We start from the raw sequence: 13,867 nt of genomic DNA, 5'->3' as shown, positions 1-13,867 counted from the left end.
AGGTTTATTGGCAAAATACGCTGTAGGAATAATTTATAAATAAAATCACACTCGAAGAGCATTGTGGAGAATGTCCAGTCTGCGCGGCTAGTCTGGTGCTGACAAACAGCCCAGGCCGTTGTTTATGAAATCTCACCCACCAAAAGCTTCCCTTGCACTCACTGCTGCCTGCCCATGAAGCTCCCTGAAGCCTTCTTTCAGAAGGGTGAGGGAAAAATGATCAAATTTATGCATTTAATAGACCAAATATTTTGGTGTTCTGTATCAATGAAAGAAATTAAGAGTCTTAACGGCTGTGTGAACCCTGCTTGTGAGAGAAGTATGCAGAACTCAGGAAATTTAGAGTAAGGGGTGATGTAATGTAAAGCTTTTGAGAAGAAAAAAAGGTAGTGTGAGTCAATGACTGATGGTCAGCCTTTGAATCACCTGAATTGTATCCCTGTTTTAAGTCAGAAGGATAGATTGTCACCGAGTGAGTTTATGGATGAAGGAAGGGGCAAAATCTGTCTTTTGGTATAACGTTAAAGTAATACGCAGACAATGTTTATGTCAGGTTTTTTCCAGCTGATTTTGGCACCATTATTGCTTTGTTCTTTCATCCCACAAACGTCACTTCTGCTGGCAGAAGTATTCAGGACCTGTGTGAATGGGGCTGATGTTCTGTCGCTGCAAACATACTCAGGGTATTGGTGAACACAACTGGACCTTTGTCACTGCAGCCATGTCCCAGGATGTGCTACAGTGCTACTCTTGGGTCTCTCCAAAAACAGCACTACAGGCTGAGAAAAACCCTATTTTGAAGTTGGTAGTTGGACCTAGTTCAAATCAACTTGGAGCAGACATTGCAGCTGTCTGTCTACATGCAACCTTAATTTTTTCCTTTGTTAGATTTGATAAGGACTCAGGCTATCGTTGGCTGGGTTAACACTTCCAGGAGCAGGCTCACAGACATTGTAGAGGTGTGAACTTTACTCCTTGTGGCGTAGAGAGCCGCTGAAGTTAAGAGACTTTCTTGTATCACCTTTGATTGCTTTTGAATTGGCGTTCTGGAATACTTATGCTAAATGGCTTTTGCAAGCACTTACTGCATACAGAAGCTGCTGGTTCCTGAGCGGGCTCACGGTGTGGTCAGTCCGGCAAGCTGCTCCCAGCAAAAGAGCCCCCCGCCTGTTCTAGATACTGGATCCACAGGCAGATGCTCCTTGCGATTGAATTTACTGCCTAGGGGAGCAAGTTTGGCATCAGGTGAGAGCTTAAACCCTGGCTGTTTAAGGTAGAATGTAGGTCTCCTCTATTTGCTTGGTTTAGACTACAGCCTAGCAGACACTTTAGCATGGTTTTAATTTAAAACAGAGCTATTACTAGCTTAAGTCTGGTTTGTGTCCACTCGGTTGCCCTGTGAATGGATTATGTGGACTCCACAGGTGCTCAAGCAAGTTGTGGATGGGCTGTGGACCTGGAAGCACTGTGGCCACATTTGCACAGTACCGTGCTGCCTGGGCCCAGCTGGTTAAAATGCAGCCCAGCCACCTGTGTCACTGACCTGTCTTTTCTCCATTGTACCTTTAGTCTCCTTCATACCATATGTGCCTTCAGTCTAATTTAAATACTCTTGATACTGTCTGCGGGTTTTGTTTTATCCTGGGTATCCCAAACTACTTTCAGCTCAGTTATGTGAAAGTTGACTGTAAACAGCTAAGTTGAACACATGCATAATACAATATATATCCAGTTTCTTTGAAACCTAAAGGTCAGGAGTGTACACAAGTGCTCTGCTTATTTGTGGCTATTTGGCATTAGGCTCTATTTGACAGAAAAGATTAAACACTGGGCAAAAGTGATAAAAACATAACTCGCTTTCTGTAGCGCACTTGCTACATACATTCTCATGAAAAACTGAAATACAAGTTAAATACATACTTATTTTATTCCATGCTATAGAATAAGTGTATTTAGGCAGTTTTTCAAAGTGTATTGTACACTGCATGCACAATAAATCAGTTTAATAGCTTGACTGTTTTACAATTTGTGTTCAAAGAACTGTATGATAGGCAATGAGATCATGTTATGGCATGACTTGTTGTCCACTTGGACCAAATCCATTTTTTCATAAAAAAATTTGGGAAACCCAAACTGATAGATGAAATGTATATTAAACATTTTAATATGAGCATTTGCTCCAAGAAAGAAACTTCACGTTATGTTCAATTTTTAAATCCCTCCAAATAGAGGATTTAAGACAAGAAATTTTGAACGTGATTTCATTGCAGTATTACACTGAAGATTGATGTAATATTTTTCAAAATGATGTAACAGTTTCCAAATACAGATTTTGGAATCCTATGCTAGAAATCAAGATAATATTTTAGGGCCTGCACCTTTAGCTTTAAAACTGTCCTTGAAAGGATGACTTGTCTATGTTGACAAGAACTTCTACCTGTGTGAAATATCTTATAAAGATAGCTTATGACTAGCAGGTCACCATCAAATAGTAACACTAAGAATATTCAAATCTACATTTGTAAAGACTTATGCATGCAGTTTTGTCTCTTACACATTGTTTAGATGTGTGGACTAAATGTATTGTGCCTTAAACACCAACAAACTTGAAATTACACTATGTAAATATATACATATATGATGCTGTATATGTTTAGTACCACAGTAAATATAACTGTAATCACATGATACTAGACATATGTAGGACCATAGTTAAATTCCAATTAAGAAAAAAAGCCAGAAAAATTCATTTTTTCTAACAGTATTTCACAGTAGAAGGAGGCAGTCCTTTCTCACTGAATTTTCCCCCCTCAGGATTTGTAAACATCATAGCTATTATTCTATCAGTATAATAATTGAATATTTTATTCATAATGGTAAGTAGCTAACCAACATGAATAAAGTTGTCATAACACAATAACACTTTCAGACAAAACAGGTATTTATTAAAAGAAACATTTATAAATATTTTGTCTTGCATTTTAAACTACATTTTCATAAATAACAATATTTAAAAGTGCTGAATATGGTAGGATAGTCAGCAACGCCACTGTAAACAGATTTGTTTTCCACTTTGCAGATTTTGTTTTTAGATCCCATTTTGTCAAACACTACAACAGTTAAAATATTTGCATAGGGAATAGTGAATAGCCCTTTTAATCATCTCCTGAATTCTATATAAATTACAAAACCAAATGAGTTTAAGAAACAGTTCGTTAAATTGTTCGTATATATATATATCCAAAAAAAGCACACAGGTTTCAAGTAAAAAGAATGATTAAAAAATTCCCCAGACTTGCTATTTGAAGCATGTTCAATAAATTAAAAAAAATGAGAGGTAGTAAAACAAAGGAAAAATATAAGCCCCAGAAGATAAACTAAGACCTGCATCCTACCAGTTACTGTATAGCAGCAGACCTGCCTCAGCAGCCGCGGCTGCAGCGAGAGCCGGCACCAGAGGCTGCCTGCAAGGAGGAACTGGGTGGTTGGAGCCAAGTGTGTTAGGGCTAGATTCTGCTCAAGGACACAACTGCCAGACCTTCCAGTCCATTCAAAAACAACAGGCTTATGCCACGTTTAGTCCTATGCAAGTGAGAAGAACCTTGCCTCTTAAGTCTTAGTACAAGACCAGAGTTGTCAGTATTAAATATATATATACACATACACACACACATATATATATATATATTTAACAAGTATTCAGAGCCATTTCTTGGTATATCTTTAGCAGTTTGTGAGGGATGCTAACTCTCATTTTACTTGTATATGGTAGGTATAAAGATGTGGGTTTTTTAAGTTCCAAGTCACTGTCTCTTTAAACATCAAAATGCATCCTAAAATTGGACATTTTTTGATAAAAAGGCCAAGCAAAACACCTGTTAAAAACACCATGGCAGCCAAGTGATGGGTGTACTGTGCTGCCTTAGCTCTGATTAAGGGCTCAGTACAGGATTCTTTACCCAGGAAAGACACCCGTTGCATTTCTGTAGGCATTTTGCTTGGGTAAGGACTGTAGGTTTAGGAGCCCTTTAAGTTTGGTTTAATATTACTCTCTAAACCCCTTGTTTTCAAGGAGTTACTCAAAATCAATGAGGCTAGAAGCTAAGATAAGTCTTCTTTAACCCGCCACCTTGTAAAACATTACTTTGCTTAAAAACATTTTTTACTGGATTTAGCTTTCAAAAAAAAAAAAATCTTACAGGACAGATGCAATTCATCAAAATGTTCTAAAATGCTCTAAAATGCTACATGTAGGCAATCTTTTATTAAATTTCTTTATTAAAAAAACTAAATTATCAAGCTTTTTGTTTTTTTGTTTTTGTTTTTTTGCTGAAGTACATAACATTATACAACAGTGTTAGAACTGGATAGCCAGTCTTTAATAAATCAATTACAGTATCTGACATCTGAAATGTACATTGAAAACCTTTGTTCTTTTAACAATTAAACAATATCAGCGCATAGATTGTGTCACCCAGATATGGATCCCTTTAAGTGGTTTGTGCTTTTTTTTCCTTTTTTTTTTTCTTTTTTGACATTGCAAACTCTGTAATGAAAATGCCACAGTTTTGGCAGTGAACAACCAGAGGAATCCTCCGCTTGATTTATTTTAAATAAACAGTGATAAATAGCTCTTTTTTTCTGTACAGAAATATTGGCTTCAAAAAGTCAGTGTATTGTACTCAGTAGAGGATGTTGAGTAATGCTACACCTTAAAAATTGGCTTTTTTCAGTTAGTGATGTTAAAAAATGCAAGCCTTTTTCTGGTTTGCTGCAATTGTTTCTATGTACCATAAGACTGTATTGCACAAAAAAAGTTCTTAAGTACAGATATAATTTATGTTATTGGATTAAATATTGCAACAACTAAGTGGTAAGTGAAGCAGTTTTACCTTGCACATGCAGTGTGAGGATACACAAGGAGACTGTTCATAAAACTACAAATACATCATTGCAATCTTGACTGCAGTAGGGTGAAAGGAGTGTGAAACAAATGTATTTTGGCAAATCCATTGTTCCCCTCCCATGCCATCTCGAGCAAGGAGGACCTTGGTAAAAATGTAGACAGAGACCATAATATGTATTTGTTTTCTTCACAGTAGCCTGAGTAGTGCTAAACTGTAGTTCTCCAGGAACCCAGCTCCAGATGTTATTAAACTACTTTTCTTCCATCCCACCCACCCCCAAAAAATCAAGTTATTTTGCTTGAAAATTAAAACTAAGTTTCAGAAGTAGAGCCTGTAATACTTTCAACAAGAGACTTATAAATCTGAGAGTTCAAAAACCTTGGAAAAGAGTCTCTGTGCATTAGGGTGTATATCTGGAGTTGGGCATCTTCATACATGTGAGGGCTGGGATCCAACAAGTTTCTGTTGATCACTTCTCTCACCCGGGAATCAAGACTAACCTGAAGAAGATGAGAACACACTAATTTTAAATAGTAATATTGGAAAGGCTGTTATATGTATCTTTATTTCCCAGGGCTCCATTGAACATGACAAGTTTATCAGTTTATTCAAGTAATGTTCTGTGCTTCTTTCAGAGCCACCAAATTACAGACCGATACAGTCAACTCTATTTCAGTTTTGACTTGGTCTCTGCATCCATCTTAAGATCTGTAAGATGAAATGCAGCTGTATAACAGAATAAATACAGTGCAACTAAATAAACCTCTGCAGTAACCCATATTTCCCAAAATATGTTATTTTACATTAAAAAAAATTTTTACATATTTAAAATTACTTCTCTGAAATGAATGCTGAATGACTGTCATTCAGAGAGCTGAAATGTTTTTTTCCTGACCATTTGTGGTTAAATCTTTAGAAGCTTTCTATTCAGCATTCTCATCTGGCTGCCCTACAGATTTTTTTCCCATTTTTTTCAGGCACTACACTTGTTACTCACAAATCACCCTGAGTTTTTTTATCATTTCTATTGTGTTAATCTCTCCATTAATATTAACTATTTCAGATTAGTCCTTCTTTTCAAGACTCTTCAACATCTAGTAATTTATACTTTCAGGATATCATATGCCCATATTGAAGTTGTTAGCAAGTTTCAATTTTAGCTTCTCACTTACTTTCCATTTGTAATGAACTCCTGTGCCTAGGCAGAAAAGGGCATATTATGCTTGGGATGAATGCACAGATGATTTTAGAATATCCTTTAGAAATTTGAAAGAATGTACAGCTTATCCACAAAATGCTCTAAACCCAGTAAAATTAATGCCTTCTGGATTAAATGAAATGGCAGTAGCAGGAAAGCCCACTGGGGCCAGCAAGGGTTTACTCAGCTAAGGAGAAAAAGGCTAAAACACTGAGTAGAGAAATACCAAGCATAGATCAGTTAAGCTACTATAATTTACACCAGGTTGCAGTCTGACCCGACTACTCTGCAACCATATAAATAGCCATATTGTCCGAAGAATTGAGTTCAACCCTGGAAAGCTCCACGTACCAAGACACCTTGATATGTGAAGGATGCTACCTCAGAACGTGTGTGGATGCATGAGCTTGTGTATTGTTATATGTGGTGAAGAAAAATCTTTGAAATACAGGTGTACCGAGGAGTAAATATACATTTTCATTGTATCTTCAGTACCAACTGTAGAATCTGGCATCGTCGGTTTGTTGGCATATGGGAGTATGTTACTGCCACAGCAGGCAAGCTCTTTCTCCTTCCAATATTTGCTGTTACTTGGTTATCGGTCACAAGGCAGAGCTACGATGCAGCCTAACTGCGAGTAAACTGTTGCCTATTCATGCTAGCAAACCGTACCTATTATTCAAGTACGCTGTCTCTGCAGAACATCCGTTATGCCGGCTTAATGCACGCTCTCCGTCCAAGTGCTCATTGCCACGCCCGCACGCAGCACGCCGGGGCGCTGGCGTTCGCCTCCCTTGCGCATGGGCAGCGGGGCTGCGGCAGCTGCCATGAGCGGCTTCCCCCCTTTCCCACCCTGGCACTTCCCATCCCTTGCGCTGGCACGGCTCTCTGGGCAGCCCCGCAGCTAGCTGAGTTAAGGAACCGATCCGTCTGAAAGCAGCACTTCTTTTCTGGGCGGTTTTTCAACCCGGGCATTTTTCTGGTAGAAGTCATTGTCTTAACTAAGGTAGCTGTGCGAGCAGACCGGGTTGCACAGCAGGAATGAACAGAGCGGTGGGGCCGCTCAGCCAGTGACTACCTGCTTTTAGATGCAACAGCGTGCAGGGGTATAGTGCTCTGGTAGTTTTGAGAAGCAGGGTTGCAGCCATGTGTCTTCAGAATTTATTTGAATAGGTTTCAATCCTAGACCATTGCATTTCTGTAGCACAGAAACGACACGCTAAGATTTAAGCAATTCTCCCCCGACACACGTGGACAGGCACATATCTTAGCAAAAAAAGTTTGTGCAGTTAACTAATGGGTCCTTCATTATCAAATATAATAGCTGGGATAAAAAGCTCAAATTTGGCAGGATGGTGGGGTTTTGTGCCGTTGAATATAGTAAAAGCTAATTGCACTTATAGAATGAAAAAAATTTAATTATGGAACTACTAATTTACATCGTAGTTTTTCAGTGACTCACTAAAGCCAGATGGCAAAACTAGCTGCAATTATTAAAGGTATTTCCTTGCTAAACAGATGAATACAAAGTATCTGTTTATAATACTAACACCTTCTGCCTCAATAACTTCATCACTGAACATGTGATGCTAAATACTTTAGCTCTTATGCCAGAAGATCACATCTGGAATGGGATGCCTGCATGAACAAGAACTTTTCAGCTCCTGTGCTGATCTAAAGCATTGCAAACAGTTCTTGTTTGCCTCAGAAGATTTCCAGTTGCAGGAGCAACTGGATCGATGACATCTGCACATGTCCAGTGCATCAAGTTTGTGAGTAGTTTTGTAAACCCTAAGTCAAATAGCATTTAGTTAGTTCGAATTTTAACTGCTGGTTGACCTTAGCTTAAAAAGACAACTAAGCATTCAGCACATACTTATGTACTAGAGATATTATAAGAAAAACTCATTATTAGCTTGCTGTACTGGCAGTTATCTCACTCCAAAGCAAAAGTACACACTATGGCACAAGAGAAGATAATGGCGCTATAAATTGCTGTGGGCTTCATTCATATGAATGAAGTTGCAAATTATTACTGAATGCAGTGCAGAAGTAAAATGTAGGAAGCAAGGTTCTTCACAGTGAGCATAAATTAGCAAAACACCATTGAGTGGAAAGTCAGATGCAATGCACAGACAAGGCAAAGGAGCTAAAGGTACATGATGTGGCCTAAGAAAGGTTCTTCTATAGTGCCGATAGATTTATATATCTCTCTGTTCCAGAACATGGTGTGATAGGGGATACTTTTTCTTTAGTTCAGGTGAAGATAATTTCATAATTTGACTATTTCAGTTTCAGGGTTGAAGGAAATCTTATATAATTTCCTAGATGTTCTCATACTTTTCATCAGAGAAAATACATGGTCTCCATTCCTGGACTCTCACATAGGAATAACCAGTGCAAATTTGGATTTTCTCCCAGACAGCTGTTGCAGCAGATAAATCTATAATGATTCTAATTTAAATTCCTTAATTTGGGTGCCTTTTCTCCAGAAATTCATTTGTATTACTTACTTCCTCTCTCTGGCAGGCAGGTAGCATTACTAAAGAAGCATACCTATTTCTCAGCCTTCTCTTACTGGAGTTTCTTGAGTCTTATAGAGAGCTTTGAGTGTTCTGGCCAGTGATGCTAAATGGCCTGGCACCTGTGTCCCTTCCTTTCCTGATTTAACTAAGACTTTCATCTGACAAATCAGGCAGACCTTCAGAGCCCCATCTGGCAATCCAGGGTATAACATTTCTGCTCCAGAATAACAGAAAATGCAAACGTAGTGTTTACAGCTTTACCTCTTTTGGTGATAGTATAGAAATGTAATCTTCATATATAAGTCTTGCTTTTTCTTCAATAACTTTCTTGTTCTGTTCCTTCTTTAGATCTTCACAGGCAAGCCAGAAAAGCAGGTTCTCCTCACTATACTCTGTTCGAAGAAACTCTCTGAAAAGGTTCCTCCCAGCTGGTGTTTTCATCATCTTGTCAAAATTCTGAGCCCAAGACAAAATTTCATCTGCAGTAGGATTTTGGCTGCAAAAGCAAAGTATCATTACAAATATGCGTCTATTTTTGTAACAGTGTTTTCATACATTCATCCAAAAATTCTCCTTTCAACTGCACTGTAGTCCAGAGTGAAAACTGGAAGCAACAAGGCTTCAGCAGTGACAGGGGAATTTTGTTCACTCTCCACTTGTGCATTCATTATCTCAATAGCCCACTAAACGTGTTTAACGTTATGAGACATGCACTTGGCTTTCTACAAGTTTTCTACTAGTGTTGTTAGCCATCAGACTCAAAGACAAAATCCCACAACAGCATTGAATTCCTGCCTTTGCAGTTAAAGGAGATGTGATTTCAGGGAGCTGGCAATAGACTCTTTTCCATGAGGGGTTTAGATGACACCTGATGTCCCTGCCTGCTTCTGATGGTGTTTGGCCAATCACTGGCTGCCACACGATTTGGTTCAGGAAGGACAAGAAAAACAAAAGGCTCTTGGCAGCCAAAAGCATACTAATGAGGCCCAACAAAATAGTAATTCAGAGAGCATTTAAATTAGCATATTTCTCTGTGCTTGTACCTAAGGGTTGCTAAGCTTCCCTCTGTTTGGTGCTATTGACCTGAATGATGATCTATTGGCATGAGATGTGACGGATGTTGCTGGCAAAACTGGAGAGAGAAGAAATGGGAAAAAGTCCTTATTCCCATTTTCTGAAGGAAACTATTCGTGGATTGTAACAGTGGAAACACTGGATGAGTGATCAGAAGACTAACTTGTGTCACTAATCCATTAATGTACTAATGAATAGCTTGAGAAGGTAAGACTCCAAGTTACTTAACAACAATTAAATATAGTTTCAAACTTAATTCTGAGTGCTCACCCCCCTCCCTGATAGGATCCAATACAAGAGCTTTACTAGCTGTTGTTAATAGCTTCCGTGTAATCATGTTGCACAATAACTGACATTTGTCTATATGATTTCCCTTCAAGTCCATTTATCAAGTCCTACTCTGCATGCAAGGCAGACTGGATGATGGGAATATATTTGCGATAGCTTTTCGGCAGTCCAAAAGATCTAATGAATGAGAAAGTGTTTAACATTTAAACTATCCAGCAAAATAATTGTAATTTGATCCAAAAAGTATAAACATATAGATTTGAAGGTGAAAAGTCCTCTCTCTGAGGAGAGTGAAAGAACCTGCTGAGGTGGATGGAGCTGACAAGCAACCTGTGCTCCCTCATTTTCTATTGGGAAGCTTTCCTCACTACAGTATTTTGTGGAAATTTCTGACATTGTTCTCTCATAAATGACCTTGAGTAGCAATGAAGACAATGAGTAGTTTGGGTTGCTTTTACCTTCAATCATATCCTCTTGAGATAAGTTTTAATTTACTTTTTATGGGACTAGAGAACTCAAGGCCACTGATAGGTTATCATTTTTCCCAACACAATAAACATGGGCCCTAACTTTAGACAGAAGTTCAGACTTCCAATGTGTGTTAGCCTGTTTCTCAAGGTATGTGTTTCCTTGGTTAATTACAGTGAAACCATAGTCCAAGCTGTTTTATGAAAGGTAGCCATGTTAAAAATCTGACTATGAAGTACACTTGGGCCCCGTTAGTTTTTCTTCTTGTCTCGATAAACAGAAGAAAATGATCCCACAGGTGGCAAAGGCTTCTTATAGAGACCCACAGATCTATGGAACCATCCATGTGCCTCCCATTCCTCCCCACCGTTCTCCCCTGCAAATAAGAAACTGTAAGTAAGCCTGGCTTATGAATGTCTCTGCTGGCTTTTCATTGTCAGGACAGATTTTGCTTCCTTTTCTGTAGAATTTTTTGGAGGAAAAGTAATTAAAAGGACATTCCGGAAGCATAAAACCCAAGGCAATTCTTGATATTAGTTACAGGCAAATTAAAAACATTTCCTAGACAACAGTTTGACCAACTTACCATTCTTCTATGACTTGGATACTCTCCATTTTGGTCGTGTGTGTTGGCCTTCCTGCATTGTCTCCTCTATCTTCATTCCTAACAGTGAGGCTGCAATGTAGTACAACACTTTATTTTGTCTAGAGAAAGTTAATTTAAAACAATGACTATAGTAATGAAAACTCTTAAAATATATAAACCTATGTAAAATGTCATTTTTCACTCTTGCCCCTAAAATTTTGGAGAGAAATTTTTGATAATGACTTCTCCCCTTAATTCTGATGAATATTAATTAACAGTTGCTATTAGCATATGTAATGTTTTACAGGCTCACAATTTATCCACTGAAAGATGGACACAAACTTAGAGGCCACTTTTGGAGTGATTTCACTTAGTAAATTGAGCATATTAGTAATAATAAGGGTAGGGGGGATAAGAATATCTGAACTGGACATTGATGAGGCTTTGGTGCCCCACCAGTTCTGGATGGTTGTTTATTCTTTATGAACGTTCCCTTTTTTCTCTCCAGGATACAGTGGCAGTAGATGGCTCAGATACAGTACTTAGCGTGTGGCAGCTCCTTATGACTTCCTCCTCTGACCTAAATTTGTTTTTCATTCCAAAAAGTAAAACTTACTGGCCTCTCAACAGAGGCATCCATTACCCTTGTATTACCACAAGCAAGGAAAAGAAAGACTTCCTTTACGTAAGGATGTTTTTAATTTTTTTTCTTCTTCTTTTTTGAGGTGGTAACTAGCATCACTTATTTTTCTGTAAATATCTTTTTAATTGGATTTGCTTTAGTGGTAGTGACTTCCTCTGTGTGTGCTCTCTATGAATGTTCTGGAACATGGCCTTGCCAGCAAAAACACAATTACCGGTAACTACTGAAATAAAGCACGTTTTGAATGGCATAAGTATTCATATAGGAAACCTGGTTCCAATAATTAAACTTAAGAAGTGGAATGTAGTAAGGACATGGAGATTTCCCTTTATCACGTGTTCCCTATGTGTCCAATTGAAAGAAAACAAGTAACCAAGCAAAAAATCCCCCCCTCCCAATCCTCATAGAGCTCATATTTTAATATTGAGTATTCACCATAGAGTGATGCTCTCAGTCATCCTAAGTGGCGATATACAAAAATATGTTGGTAGCATAAAGCTTCTCCCTCCCCCACTAATCTGAGTAACTTCTGCTCAGCTCTCAGAAGAAATCCCAGCTTTGAGAGATTTTTAGCACAAATAACCTTTCTTTCTGGCCCCTCTGCATTTATAAGTTTCATCAACATTTTTTCAAGCGTTTGGCAGAGTTACCAGGTGATCTCAAATACTCTTCTGAAAACTGGAAGTTTAAGCTCCCAGGTAACGCAGAGCACATATTAAGACTTAAACATTACAAAGACGTACACTTTCAAACGAAGCTGTTTTGATACTGGTTGCTCCTTCACTTACCTGCCAAGACCTTAGTTCAGGCCCTTGGTCCTGCTTCCCCTGTTACAGCGTAGGAATGCAGCTCCAGTGCTGCTAAGGTGTTAGGCTGTCATCAACTGCTGCAGGAGAAACAACACATCCTGAACTCTGGGGTTGGCAGGTAAAAAGCCTTTCCGTCTCCTCTGACCTGTTGCTCGTCAGTCTATAGCGGGAGCACCCAGGAAAGCCAATGGGAGTTCCGTATACAGGAGGAGAAAAAAAAGGGACCATCCACTTTCTGTCTTGTAATCTTTAAGTCCACACATGTAACTGCGTAGGGTCACCTTGCATCTGGCTGGAGCACAAAGTTGGGGCGAGGGAGAAACAGGGAAGGCACTAAGCTTCTCTCTCTCCCTCCCTTCCTCCCTCCTTTGCAGTCTGTAGGTAGAGCAGCATTTGTCTCCTCTGCTAGGTGCAGAGAACTGACTGTCCTTTGGTTCCATGGAAGAGTAACACCATGGAAGGAGGAAACGGCTTGTGAAGTTTGGGAATGTAACAGGATGTTCACCCGAGTCCATCCAAAAGAGAATGAAGCTGCCTGTTTTCTTTCCTCCATCACATGAGCAGCAGCTAAGCTGTACTGAGATAATTTACTTGTCGGGCAGTAGACATCCAAGGTTTGGATGCAGAGTCTTACTGGAAGTAGAATGTGACTCATCTGAGAGCAGTTAATCTACACTACTAATTTAATTTGATGTCTGGGATCAAATACTCTTTGTTTTTCTCATGCCAAATCTGTGCTAAACTTAGGAAAACCAACATGGGCTGATGAAGGTGGAATACAAGTAGTGAGTGGCGAGTCAGAAAGGGAAACAGGAAAACAGACAAGAAAGCCATGTTGACTTGATTGCACTTGTTTATCAAAGGAGTAATGGATAGGCCCTATGCATTTTGATTTTCTACAGGACTACACCTCAGTAAAAAGTTCAGATGGTGGGCCGAGAACGTAGCGCGCAGTTTTCTGGTATCTATACCAGAGTGACAATGCGAGGTACACACTTGGCCCTAATTCCTTCATCTCACCACTCATACCTGGAGTTCAATGGCTGAAGTTAGTCAGAGTTGCAAAACAGGGAAGACTCTAAAGAAAGAAGTGTTATACCTGGTTGGAACAATTTCTTGAGTTTCAGTATTGTATTTAAAACTGTGCTAAATTTATAATACATCTTGGCCTAAATTCTGCATTATGTTTCTAGTAACAAACACTAGCACTACATTTCAACTTTTATTTATCTACATCTGTCAAGGCTGGAGTTCCATTGGATACATTACTTTTGATATGTTTTTCCTGTGAAAGAAACCATCATTTTTATACAGAAGTACATTCAATATAGACATGTTCTGTTTTCACTCAAGGAACTGGTTGATGTTC

At 38.8% G+C, this 13,867-nt stretch overlaps 1 protein-coding gene across 4 annotated transcripts in view; it reads right to left on the bottom strand.

Annotated features, from left to right (window-relative positions):
• Window positions 1-1,902: 1,902 nt before the first annotated feature.
• Window positions 1,903-13,867, bottom strand: part of RGS17 (regulator of G protein signaling 17) — a 76,020-nt gene continuing 64,055 nt past the window's right edge. For 3 of the 4 annotated variants that reach the window (XM_052784692.1, XM_052784690.1, XM_052784689.1), the window contains exons 3-5: window positions 11,047-11,136; window positions 8,892-9,126; window positions 1,903-5,407 (exon numbers count right to left, since the gene is read on the bottom strand). In XM_052784692.1, the coding sequence (XP_052640652.1) occupies window positions 5,219-5,407; window positions 8,892-9,126; window positions 11,047-11,136 (514 nt within the window). In that variant the 3' untranslated portion in view covers window positions 1,903-5,218. The remainder of the gene's footprint in view (window positions 5,408-8,891; window positions 9,127-11,046; window positions 11,137-13,867) is intronic. The other variant, XM_052784691.1, reaches the window with a different exon arrangement.

This window comes from Harpia harpyja, chromosome 4 (assembly GCF_026419915.1).
Source record: "Harpia harpyja isolate bHarHar1 chromosome 4, bHarHar1 primary haplotype, whole genome shotgun sequence".
Classification (NCBI taxonomy): Eukaryota; Metazoa; Chordata; class Aves; order Accipitriformes; family Accipitridae; genus Harpia; species Harpia harpyja.
This window is presented reverse-complemented; position numbering and strand designations above follow the sequence as displayed.